This window comes from Lineus longissimus, chromosome 19, assembly GCF_910592395.1.
Source record: "Lineus longissimus chromosome 19, tnLinLong1.2, whole genome shotgun sequence".
Lineage (NCBI taxonomy): Eukaryota > Metazoa > Nemertea > Pilidiophora > Heteronemertea > Lineidae > Lineus > Lineus longissimus.
Window position 1 is genome coordinate 2,477,115 of NC_088326.1, and position 12,995 is coordinate 2,490,109.

At 42.3% G+C, this 12,995-nt stretch overlaps 2 protein-coding genes across 2 annotated transcripts in view; one reads left to right on the forward strand and one right to left on the reverse strand.

Annotated features, from left to right (window-relative positions):
• The window catches only part of LOC135502724 (oxysterol-binding protein-related protein 1-like), a 40,160-nt gene extending 36,547 nt beyond the window's left edge, over positions 1-3,613 (forward strand). The window contains exon 24 of the mRNA XM_064795700.1: positions 12-3,613. Coding sequence (XP_064651770.1) covers positions 12-114 — 103 coding nt within the window. The 3' untranslated portion in view covers positions 115-3,613. The remainder of the gene's footprint in view (positions 1-11) is intronic.
• A 2,839-nt stretch (positions 3,614-6,452) lies between these two features.
• The window catches only part of LOC135503246 (tRNA-splicing endonuclease subunit Sen2-like), a 32,440-nt gene continuing 25,897 nt past the window's right edge, over positions 6,453-12,995 (reverse strand). Inside the window, exons 4-8 of the mRNA XM_064796723.1 lie at positions 11,795-12,752; positions 9,741-9,794; positions 7,978-8,116; positions 6,961-7,211; positions 6,453-6,789 (exon numbers count right to left, since the gene is read on the reverse strand). Of these exons, the coding sequence (XP_064652793.1) occupies positions 6,730-6,789; positions 6,961-7,211; positions 7,978-8,116; positions 9,741-9,794; positions 11,795-12,752 (1,462 nt within the window). The 3' untranslated portion in view covers positions 6,453-6,729. The remainder of the gene's footprint in view (positions 6,790-6,960; positions 7,212-7,977; positions 8,117-9,740; positions 9,795-11,794; positions 12,753-12,995) is intronic.

Genomic DNA, 12,995 nt, shown 5'->3' on the forward strand with positions numbered 1-12,995 from the left:
TCTCATTCCAGATGGTTTGTATACACTAACAACCCAGCCACCGGCAAAGAAGACTGGCTATTCACGGGCGACTACTGGGCACGAGACTGGGCTCGTTCCCCCGACATATTTTGATGCAGTCTCTCTAGCGTTATTTTGTCATAATTTATTACTCAAAGAGGGCGCTGTGACTAGTCTGCGATTGGATAATACTCAGGGGAACCTGGAGGAAGAAACCAAGGGAAATTACATCGTCAAGAACAGAAAATCTTTTTTGAGCTATTACAAATGGGCCGATTATGATTACGATTGAGTATGGCTCATGCTATCCCTGTTTCAAACCTTCTTCACCCTCTGGAGGAGTCTGTGTGAACTAAATATTACACTATTCTGATGCTGTTATTCTAAATGGTGGATTTCTTTGGGTTGTGACGAGAATAGAGTGATGTTGTTCCGTAAACTGACATCAAATCCGAAGTCAGATCGAGCACATCTGGGGTTGCTTTGGTCGTTGGATTCGAAATTGGATGCAGTCGTGACACGGTAGAGAATTATCAGAACTGTCTGTGTACATGTATATAGGTCAAGGTCAAGGTGTTGTGATAAGTAGAGAGGATATTTGTGACCCGTCACAGCAAAACCAGGCGCTTGTCGCACAGAAGATGAGCCTAAATGACACCAGGAGATAATGGAAGGAATTGACGTGCTCATATTTCGCAAAAGACAAACAATAGAGAAATGAACAGACAGTCCGTCTCAACCAGCCAAGCTCAGAGTGACATGCGCCTGGTTTTGCTGTGATGGGTCACATTTAAAAAGATATCAATATCAAGGCAATGCAACTGTCTGTAAAATACAGAGGATATCGAATGGATGTGCATACCCTTTCTCTGGGAGACCCCCCCCAGATGTTTTCCCGCCATTTCTCATATACAGGCGAAGGTCTCCAACCGTGGATCAATGATTGGGATTAATCACCAACATTCCATCCATGGACCTCCGTGGACGAATCTACCATGGGCCATTTCAGATCTATGAATGGAGACATTTGCCTGTTCATAAGTGTGGGTCCTCCACTTTTTCACTGGATAAACATCATATTTCAAGTGATGCCACCATGTGGCAGACCACTGACCGACGGACCTGTATTTTGCCTTGCAAACGATTGTTGCATGTTTGCATAAGACAGCTAGATGGGTGAATGATTCCCTGTGATAATTGGATGGTATAATTGTTGACCAGTGTTAAGTATGCAAGATTTGTAAACATTTATTTAATATTCATTGCAAGTGTAGATTATCTTACTTGTTTATTGTGCTAGCGTGACTATCATCGAGAGTTTCTGTGGTAGTTTTGACCTGCGCACCACTTATTCCTCTTCAACCTTGGTTGTGATCTCAACAAGAATAACGGAGGTGCATGTAACTCTTTCATTCTTCTTTATATGAGCCAGCATTAGCAACCAGTAATGATCATGGAAGTAAAGAGTGTCTCGTAAGCCAAATCAGGCTTTCATTCCGGGTGACACTATAAGAAATAAACTTAACACTACATATAATGTGGGGTCATGCTAATTCCCGACCTACCCCGACTTTTCCCAACATTTCCCGACTTGCGGAAAATGCTGCCAAAATGTAGTGTATTAATCATCAGAATATTTATATTTGTACTGTTTACATACATATACAGCACGTCTGTTAATTTCAAGACTTTTGAACGATGCTAAGTTGAGCAAAGCAAGTTACATCTACCCAACCGACCGCAATTTTTCTGCAGGTCGGTAATCTTAGTTAGTTGTGGTTGTCGCTTCTTGTAAACTGTACATGCATATGGCCTTGTCTGAACCCAGCATAAATTAATTATTGGAGTTGATTTGCTCAACTTAGCATCGTTTAAAAGTCCTGAAATTAACAGACGTGCTGTATATGTATGTAAACAGTACAAATATAAATATTCTGATGATTAATACACTATATTTTGGCAGCATTTTCCGCAAGTCGGGAAATGTCGGGAAAAGTCGGGGTAGGTCGGGAATTAGCATGACCGTATAATGTGTGTGTACATGACTATCTATTGCCAAATAAAAAAAACTTGTTTGCAAATGTTTTTTACAGTAACATCATTACAGTTCATTTTAGGAAAAAAAGATAATTGTTCTGAATACGTGCATAGTACAGGTTATTATAATGGGTGTGGGTTTATGAATGAATATTGCACATTTTGCCGGTAGAGGTTTATTTTGGCAAAATGGTGGGTCAGCCACATTCGCAGTTGTCCCTGTTCCCATTGATGCAGCCACAAAAGTTTCCATTCCTTTGAAAGCAGACGTGTTGTAACTTGGAAGTTGATTTATAAACAGTAAATTGTGATTAACTTATACTCTGTAAATAGTTTGTCTTGTAGGTTTAAGCTTAGATATCCAATGAAGTGTGGACAATTTTCAGATTCCCAATCTCAGGCACATCCAGGCAACCAGAACCTTGTTGCAGGTGTTTGTTAGCCTCAATACAGTCCAAGTTACAATTGACATCCTTCCTGCTTCGCATCGTTTACGCGTAACGTAGGATTTGTGAAGATTTTGAAAAGTTCTAAATTTCAATATTAATTTTTTTAACTTTTTGGTTGGTAACAAATTTTTGTTCAGTTTTTCCAATCAAACTGTTTGTTTGGAATTGAATTGATATTTGCAGAGGAAGAAAATGGCTGCGAAAATTTGGCATTTAATGGTATATTGCCACTCATTTCTTATGAACTTTACTAAATCTTTTTCAGATTTTTAAAAATTTACACATTTCTCAAACTTTTGCAGTGAGTGAGTTTAAGAATTCGAATGTGTAAGTAACGTTTGTGAATCTTGTAACGATATTGTGTGCAACAAATTAGCTGAAATGAGTCATATGATAATATCTTTTTGGGGTAATTCTCTAAAAGATTGAAAGCATGATCCAACGTGTTGTGAGAGGTATGTAGGCTGTATTGAACTTTTTGGTCGGGTGGGGGGAGGGGGGGGGGCAGAAGGCTCTCGTTGGGCTGAACACCACATTTCATTCTAAATCTTTATGGAAACATATCTGGAAGTATTCTGAATACGTCAGTACTTGGAACTTGGCAAATCAGCTTTCAACAAAACCCTGTTCTTATACGATGTTTAAAAAATAAAAAAGTGCGGGGGGAAAGGGAGGTGTGGTATGTATATTTATGGCTTTATAAATTTATAGAGGTACCCTTGATATAATTTGGTCCAAGTTCTTGAGAAATGTAAATTTTTGCTGTCCAATTTTTTATCTGTAACTTCATTTTCACTGGGCATACTTCAATTCTATGTCTGGCAGGTGTTTTTATTCCTAGGGCCCAACGTCACTCTACCGAGAGGTGGAATGGAGTTGATGAAGGGTTAGGTTGTGCAACTGAACCTACATGTAAACATGAGTTTGGGGTATTTCTTGTTGAAATTGTAAAACTCGCATTTCTGAAGAACCTGAATAGAACATTAGTCTTGTAAATTATTTCAAATCTCCAGATCACGTCTCGATCATGTACATTTTTTGTAAATATCGACATGTATAGAATCTTTGTAAGTAATTGGACTCGATGTGTATTTAAAGATAATACAAGGCAATTTTCATGTGGAAGATGAATTCGTTCGAGTCATTTTGTGTGCTGAAGTACTGGGTGACCCAAAAAAGACGTCCAATCGATTGGCTGGAGCTCGGGAGGGTTTCAGCAATGCCATCCACATCACACGCCACACTAGCAGCATTAGCATTTCTGCTGATGTCAAAGACAATGACACAACCTGTGGAAAAAGACATTGACACAACCTAGGGACAGAGACAATGACACAACCTGTTGACAAATACATTGATTGACACAACCTATGTACAGAGACAATGACACAACCTGTGGACAAAGACACTGACACAACCTAGGGACAGAGACAATGACACAACCTGTGGACAAAGACATTGACACAACCTATGGACAGAGACAATGACACAACCTGTGGGCAAAGACATTGACACAACCTGTGGACAAAGACACTGACAACTTTAAATGGCCAATTCGGAAGACAAAGGCACAACTGAACTTTCCTCACCTAAAGGCTTTCTCAGACCTTGTTTGACGGTTCCTATTGTCCTTGTTGAAATTGAGGGGGGCAAGGGTGTCACAATCGTGTCCTCCAGACCTTCCAGAATGCGGGGAGGAGTCAATACATACTGGTGTAACAGGATATATTGTCCCTGGATTTTACCATCATGGAAATGATTATGTTTTGGCAGGTTCATCAGCAACTTCAAGAAGGCTATGCGTGAGGTGCCCAGTTGGCTCCTCGGGCCTGTTGTCCATAGTATGGTGAGATAGAAGCTCTGCAAGAAGACAACGAGTTCCTAAGTTGACCAAGGTACATGAGCTACCTTGGCAGAATATCAGCAACTGCAAAGTAGGATGCTTGAGTTGCCATGTAGGGTACTTAGACCTGTCATGAAGATTAAAATGAGATAGAAGCTCTCCCAGAGACAGAAGGGTCCTGATGTTGTCCAAGGTATATGAGCTACTTCAGGGAGATCAGCTTCTGTGAGTTGACTACTTGAGGTACTAGCAGGGTACTTAAGCCTGTCATGAAGATTACAATGAGATAGAAGCAGTTCCAGAGACGGAAGGGTCTGAATGTTTGTCAAGGAAGGAGCTACCTTGGGGAGATCATAGGCTACTAGAGGTGCCAAGGCACAGAGCTACTTCGGAGAGATCAACTACTGCAAGTAGGTTGCTTGAGTTGCCATGTAGGGTATTTGCGCCTGTCTTCAAGATTACAATGAGATGGAAGCGCTGCCACAGACAGAATCGTGCTGATGTAGCCCTAGGTCCATGACAAAGCTACCTCAGGTACATAAGTTACTATAAGCTTCGAGTTGCCAAGTTGGGTAATCGGGCCCGTCTTCAATAGCACAGCGAGATAAGGTCCCCCAGAGAAAGAACGGTACCGATGCTGATCCCACTGCAAGAGGTACCTAAGGAACATCAGCTTCTACAAGCAGACTACAACCTCAGTTGCCAAGTAGGGTACTTGGGCCGAACTTAACACCCAGCCAGAGATAGAAGCTCTACCAGTGGCAGTGGTGGAAGGGTCTTGCTGTTGTCCCAGTTACAAGAGCTAGTCTCGGTAGGCTGCTAGTGAGTGCCCAGTGGGCAACTTGGTCCCGTCTTCTAGAGTACAGTGAGGTAGAAGCTCTACTAGAGGTGGAAGAGTGCTGTTGTCCCAGGTACATGAGGTACCCCGAGAAACCTACGATAGTTGGCCTCAAGCTGAAAGTGTCCCTGACTAACCTCCAGCTCCTGAAGTGATGAGACAGTGTCTTTGGTGGACCTCCAGCTCCTGAAGTAATGCGAGTGTCCCTGATAGAACCTCAGAGTCCTGAAGTGATGTGACAGCGTCTCTGAAAGAACCTCCGGGTCCTAAAGTGATGTGACAGTGTCTTTGGTGGACCTCCGGGTCCTGAAGGGATGTGACAGTGTCTCTGATAGAACCTCCGGGTCCTGAAGTGATGTGACAGTGTCTTTGGTGGACTTCCAGCTCCTGAAGGGATGTGACAGTGTCTCTGATAGAACCTCCGGGTCCTGAAGTGATGCGACAGTGTCTTTGGTGGACCTCAAGCTCCTGAAGTGATGTGACAGTGTCTTTGGTGGACCTCCGGGTCCTGAAGTGATGTGACAGTGTCTTTGGTGGACCTCCGGGTCCTGAAGTGATGTGACAGTGTCTTTGGTGGACCTCCAGCTCCTGAAGTAATGTGACAGTGTCTTTGTGGACCTCCAGCTCCTGAAGTGATGTGACAGTGTCTTTGGTGGACCTCCAGCTCCTAAAGTGATGTGACAGTGTCTTTGGTGGACCTCCAGCTCCTAAAGTGTTGTGACAGTGTCTCTGATAGAACCTCCGGGTCCTGAAGGAATATGACAGTGTCTTTGGTGGACCTCCGGGTCCTAAAGTGATGTGACAGTGTCTTTGGTGGACCTCCGGGTCCTAAAGTGATGTGACAGTGTCTTTGGTGGACCTCCGGGTCCTAAAGTGATGTGACAGTGTCTTTGGTGGACCTCCGGGTCCTGAAGTGATGTGACAGTGTCTTTGGTGGACCTCCAGCTCCTGAAGTGATGTGACAGTGTCTTTGGTGGACGTCCAGCTCCAAAAGTGATGCGACAGTGTCCCCGATAGAACCTCTGGGTCCTGAAGGAATATGACAGTGTCTTTGGTGGACCTCCGGGTCCTTAAGTGATGTGACAGTGTCTCTGGTGGACCTCCAGCTCCTGAAGCACAACTGTTGGAGTGGTGCAGTTGAAATATGGGCACCTGTCACCTTTGAGGTCAGAGGGTGCCAGCTGCAGATTTTTACATACTGACCGTGAATGAAAAGAAACATAGAGGAACTCTTGTAGTCACATAACATTTATTTGACTCACATTTCTGTTGCGAACATTTTGAATGAGAGAAATACATTGAGTATTTGATTACAGCATTGCGGCTTCAGGTCTGCCTGTCACGGGACTGATACAAACGGAGGCATGGTATCCAGTATCCTCTGGAGAACAGTAGAATCTCTCCATTAATGTCCTTTATTGAGAGGTGTCCTCATGACGGAAGCTAAATGCAATGGAAATGACCCATCTGGGACCAACTGCAGTGTCCTTATTACAGAGGGTGTCCTTAATCAGAGGTGTCTCCTAAGGGAGGTTCCACTTCATATCTGCTGATGTTGGCAATTAACCCTCCTCTTTTCCTTCTCGCTCCTGTGAAGAAACCCACCTCTTGAGTAAGATCTCCTGCAAAGATATAAAGTGCTACGTTTATTTCATTGACTCCCCTCAACTTCCCCAGCAGTTCTAGCCTCAGTGTCTTTTCCTAACATCAGATGGCAGTAGCGCAAATTTGATGAAAAATTTTGTGCGGCGATCACAATGTTCTAGTCAACAACAAAAGCACTTAAAACTCACCTTCACAGAGAATTCTGGGATACATTTTGGTGACATCATAGCTTCTGTCGACACCCTCCGTGGCTTTATGACGTAGCAATATAATACAGACTTGGCGACATGTTCTATGACGCGATCTACGCCAGCGAGGGACGCCCAGGTCAAAGGTCGCTGAGGGAATTCTGGGATTTCTTTCAGCGTGTCCTCATCGACTAGACGTACGAGGACAGAGTAGGAGGAATGGTAGAATGATGGGCCTTGTTTGTACAACACTGGAAAGAAAGAGGCAGACGTTTATACAATGACGGACTTGTACTTACAATCGTGGTACAACATGTTGTTCACATTTTCACATGTAACTTGTCACTCTTCTCTTTTCAAGTGTGACATGAAGAACAATTCAATTGCTTCCAAAGAGCGGGCTACATACGATTCACAATGTCACCTTTCACCCTCATGTCGTGTTTTCAAGCCAAAGTCTGTTAACTCGTGACAAGTGAAACCTGACAAGTGTTGTTGTGAATCCTATATAACTCCAGCCTTGGGTGATTGGAAGTTTATTGGACCTGAAAATGTGATTTTGTGGCACAGTGAGAGCTGTTGTCGGGCTTTGAACAACAGCAGGAAGTCCAGTCTTCCACAAGATGTTAAGTCAATTATCTGATGATAATTGAAAACACACGAGAAGATAAGTTGTACATTTGTGTAATTTCTGTATGGATGACCAGTCAATGTACTTGTGAGCTAATTATTGCCACCAACTTCAAACAGGGATAAAGCTTACACCATGCCCAATGAGCGTTACATATAAATTGTATACTTGTATAATTTCTGTGTAGACGTCTGGTCAAAGTGTTTGTGAGCCAATCATGGCCACCAACTTCAAACAGGGACAACTTGGACCATGTCTGATGAGCATTACGAGTGTTCTACTCATTCAGCTCAGTTGGCCACAAAATTTCAGGACCGACAGTCAACCTACTGATATAGACACCAAAGCTGTCAATAGTCCTTTTATGGGACAATCATAATACTTACATAGGTCTGCACCATATTTCAGGCCGGTCTTAGCCACCCACCCCTTACTTCTGTAGTAGTGGTAGGCGATATACCCAGGGAGAAATGACGGTTGAATCTCGCAGAATCTTGCCCAGGTCTCTGGGATAGTCAATGGTTTCTGGAAATGAAGTTTTAGAAGGATGCATCAGTCCCTTTCAATACAGCACAGGTGGAACCATGAATGGTTGGTTATAACCACTTCAGGGAAAGGTAGGAGCTGATACAAGTCCTCTGATAAACCAATTGTAAAGTGATTTAACTTTCATGAATTGTTACCAAACATTTTAAAATCTAGGAAGCAAGGCAGCAGTGTTTTCCAAGACGATTATCGAAGGACTACGAAACGACACAGAACCTAGATTTAGCACGTAATGCTCAGAGTTTATGATTTTGATTCTCCAGGGTGGTGAAGGTCTTACAAAATTCAAACACCCAATCACACTCCCATAATCATTTTAGCTATACGAGACGACTCGCATCAGATGTTCAATTACAAACGTTTATGAGGTTTGCTCCATTTGCTACCAAAATAAAGCTCGTCTATAATTGGTTGGTGTTCATTAAAGGTCTCCTAGGTTCGTTGAAAAATTTGAAAATTGAAACTGAATTTGAAAGTTTCCAATCGTGTAAATATGTACTGAATATATATTCAACAATGCCCTTGTGTAGACTGGTATACATATAGTATTAATACCAAGTTTCAGCAAATGAGCATGCATAATAACTGTACTATGGCACAGTTTATATCTGTTTACCTGTGCCACAAGATAAGACAATGGACATCAAGAGTGTGTGCCTTTAATGAAGCGTTGCTCATTAGATCTTGTGTGCTGCTTAATTGAATGACAACTTGCAAGCATTTGATTTCAACTTTAAGGATGTGTCGGAAAAAATACAGCATGGCTGGCGTGAACGTACATTACAAGTGTAAGATGGTGAAAGAGGGTGCCGCATTTCCCTCAAATCAGAGAAGAAAACAAAATTTTCACCATTAAATATTTCAAAATTTATTTTGTTTACTTCACAGACTTGCAATGACAAAATGTCTCCAAATTGGGGTAAAATTAAAAGGTGTACTGAAATTGAGAAGCCTGAACTGTGACAAGTTACGATGTGAAACGAAATGAAAACCAGCACGAAAGTGTTAATCAAAAATAATAGTAATAGATTTTCTCCAATCACACTGAATCATTTGAAATGACAAAGATTAACGCGACTCAATCATTCATCAGAGGTAAACGGAAATTAGCTTCACAAACAAGAAATAAATTAATGCAATGTTTTGTTGTTTTTATAAGATTAATTAGAAAGTCATTGTTGTCTTTCATAATGTTCGTCGTTAACAGAATTCAATTTGGCAATATGTGGCCCTATATTCATATTGTGATAGCTGCGTTTCAGACCTGTTTTTTTCTTCTCGTATCAAACTAGCAGAAAAATAATTCTTGCTCTGTGAAGTTTTGATGAAGGACTAATTATTTGTTCAGTAACACAAAAAATACACAAAATTGCTTTCTTTCGAGAAATGTTTGAATTTTTACTTTATTCAAGTTCACTGACACTGACTTAATTAAAGATTTTAGAACTGTTTTAATTACTTTTAGCAAAACAGTTCCTTCCTTGCAAACTTGTTTCCATTGTCTCCAAAGTATTTTCCTTGGTTCAACCAATGAAATTTGTCAAATATTGGCATACCCCTTCGACCCCTGATTCCCTCAGGATTTGACAGTAGGCCTACCTACCTGATCATGGTCCAGCAAACGAAGACACCCCAAACCATACATCAGAAAAAAAGCCTGAAAAAAAGAAAGGAACGAAATACACTCTATTTTTAAAGGGAGGCTATAGGCATGAGCCAGGTAGGTCATATTAAAGGGATACAGGTCGTAGGTCAGGAAAATATAAATGCATTATAGGCCTACACAATGCCGTAGTGCAGTTATCATGCATACAACTTCGATGAAACTTGGCATGTATGGTACTTGTATATCTGTCTGCACAATAGCAATGTTGAAATTTGTATTCAGTGAAGATTTCTGTAGCAAGGGCAACCCAGCCGAGATTGCTCGGAACGAGTTAAAGAAGAACTGCACTGTCATCTTTCAATAAACTTCCTACTTAACGGAATTGATACTAATCAACGCTTAATCATTCTTCCAGGGAAAGTGGATGCAAATTTTCGCTGAAAGATCGTTGAGTAAACGTTCACTTCAAAGGGTCTATTAAATGTGACTTTGAGTCTGATTATCACAATTATTAGCAGATTAATTGACTCAGTCGACTGACCACCCTGGGCAATTTTTGACGTCAACGGGGCAATTTTGAGAAAAATACACTTTTCGCAAATCCTCCTCAATCATGGTACATGTAGTTCTGTAGCTTTCACTCTCTGATTCAGTCAGAGGTTTAGACGTGATGTGAGTTACCAAACATGGACAGAAAGATGAAACTGCTTCCAGTTTTAGGCATTACACCACATCATCGACGATCAACAAATCTTCATTTCTGTCAATTATTCACACCTCCCCAGACATTTACCCGCTCCAATTAACTTTGGCAATGCAGTCACTTTGGGAATCGAATAAATACGTTTGCCCCAACTGGGACCCCAAAATATGACAGTTTCATCATAACATTTTTTTCTGGCTTTCGTAGCGTTTCCGGTCATTATCTGGGCTCACGTTACCAGAATCACAAATACAATGCAGATTGATGCACTGCATGCTGTAGGAAGGGCATTATGATGTCACTGAGCTGGTCTCGCTAAATCTAATAGTATGACAACACTGGCAATGACGTTAGCACCAAACACAAAGATATTGAAGGGAAAATCTGCCCACACCTTGAAGTAGGCAGAACCAGTATTTGCCTTTGTTGGTCGATGGCCGAGATTAGCGCTGCCAGGATATTATTCCCAGGGGAGACTGCCCTTCAGTCTGAATCAACACGGTGCAGGACTGTTAATGGAGAGCTAGACACCCACACGGTATTGAGAGGGGCATCATTAACTACAGGGAGTGTATGCGGCATCCATTATTGTTGGTCCACGGCAGAGATTATTGCTGCCATAACATTGTTCTTGGAGGAAGTTGCTCTTCTGTCTGAATCAACACGGTGCAGGAGGACTGTAAATGGAGGGATAGACACCCACATATCGCCGAGACTGGGGGGAAGACTACCAAGAATGGTGTGAAATTGGGGCACCACCAACAATCAACATGGTGTTCAGGAGCATATTTGGCCATTTTAACCTCATGAAAAGCTGAAGGATGGTCAAAAACCAAAACCAAAAAAAAGAAAGATTTATGGCCCCCTTCGAATCGGGCACCCTCTAATTGTGGTCCACACAGCGCTAAATGGCTATATTTAGTATATTTGAGAGCCCAGTTTCCAGTCAGGTTAATCTCACTGTACGTCCTTTGTCCTCCCTCAGTTGGATTTAGCTTAATCAGAATGTTGCTCACGCAGCAGTGATAACGGTTAATTACTCGCATTATCCTCGTCTCACCTCATTTGGATGGGATAGCTTGGGACTTGCTCTTATTGTCAAAGTTTGGTACTATCATCTAGACATCAGCTCTTATCGTTGCCTTGCTGATTCTGGACATTGCAAATGAGTCGCAGCCAGAGCTCCGAAATTTGCCCCAGCCTATACTGACCAACAGGTTGTGATTAGAGTATAATTGTGGATGGAGGGAAATGTGTGCATCACAAGAAAAGCAACCTAATTGTGCGCTAAGTGATAAAACTAGAAAAGCGTTTAGCTGTAAAACCGACTTTTTGTGCAAAAGTTTACCTCTTCAAGAGTTAGCTGACTGTACTCCTTGACAGGAAAAGGGTCTGTCTTCGAGCATAACCGCCATGCTAGTTTGTCACCTCTGCCATCCTCGTCCCCCTCACTGTCGTCAACAACCAAAACATCGCCGTCCGGATCATCTACCACGGACGCCTCCTCATATTCAACTTCGGATTCTGTTGCTATTTGTTCAATAGGTGGCACCACAGGTCCAGCAGGAGATGTTCCCTCAGAAGAGGGTGACACTGATTCAGTCTGAAGCAAGTTCTCTGCAGGGGGTGAGACAGGTTTCGAGGCATCCATTCCTGAAATATCACTTTCAAAAGTTTGAGGCATCTCTTTATGACCATGACCTTGACTTGTCTCAACGTGACCTTGAAGAGTCTGAATTCGACCTTCACCTTCAGAAAATGTTCTGCTCTGTGAATGGACAACTCTTGATTCAGATTCTGAGCTCATAGTTGTCCATTGTCCTTCTTTATTGCTTCCACTGGGTGGCGTTTTTGCTAAATCAACACCAGACGTTAGTTCTACTGTGCTGCCACCCGCCATAAGTTCTGCTGCACTGCCAACTGGTGCAGGCTCCGAGCACCAAAAGTCCACATCAGCCTCCTGATCTGCCCATACATCCTTCGAGGCTAAATCACCCCAGGCATCAGTTGCAGACACAGCTTCATCAACATCCATTTTCATCCAAGACTGAGTCCAAGCATCACCATGCCCCGATGGAGCCCACTCACCAACGATTCCACTTTTTACACCCTCCCCAATATCATGAGTTCCTGAGGTATCCCTACAAAGTCTTTTCGATTCTGGCTCCTCTGACAACGGTGAATACCATTTCCGAGTCATTTTTATCCTTTGTTGATTTTCTGCATCAGTATCCTTGACCTTTCCAGGTTCAAGGTCACCTTTTTGGAGGTCAGTCGTCTGTTGCCATGTCTGATGGCGGAGATATCTGGAAATACACGAAAGTGTTTTTAACAGTGATCAGGAATAAACAGAGTGAAAGGCCACAGGTGGTGTGAACTACATGTAGCAACAACAGTGATAAGCTATCATAATGTCATCTCATTCGAACAATACAGCAAACAAAGTAAGGCAAAGCTAGGCTAACCGATACCTTTAGCCACCATGAGGACTTCTATTCTCCTGCGACATCTTTTTTGATACATCCTGTATTGACATGATTAAGCCTTAG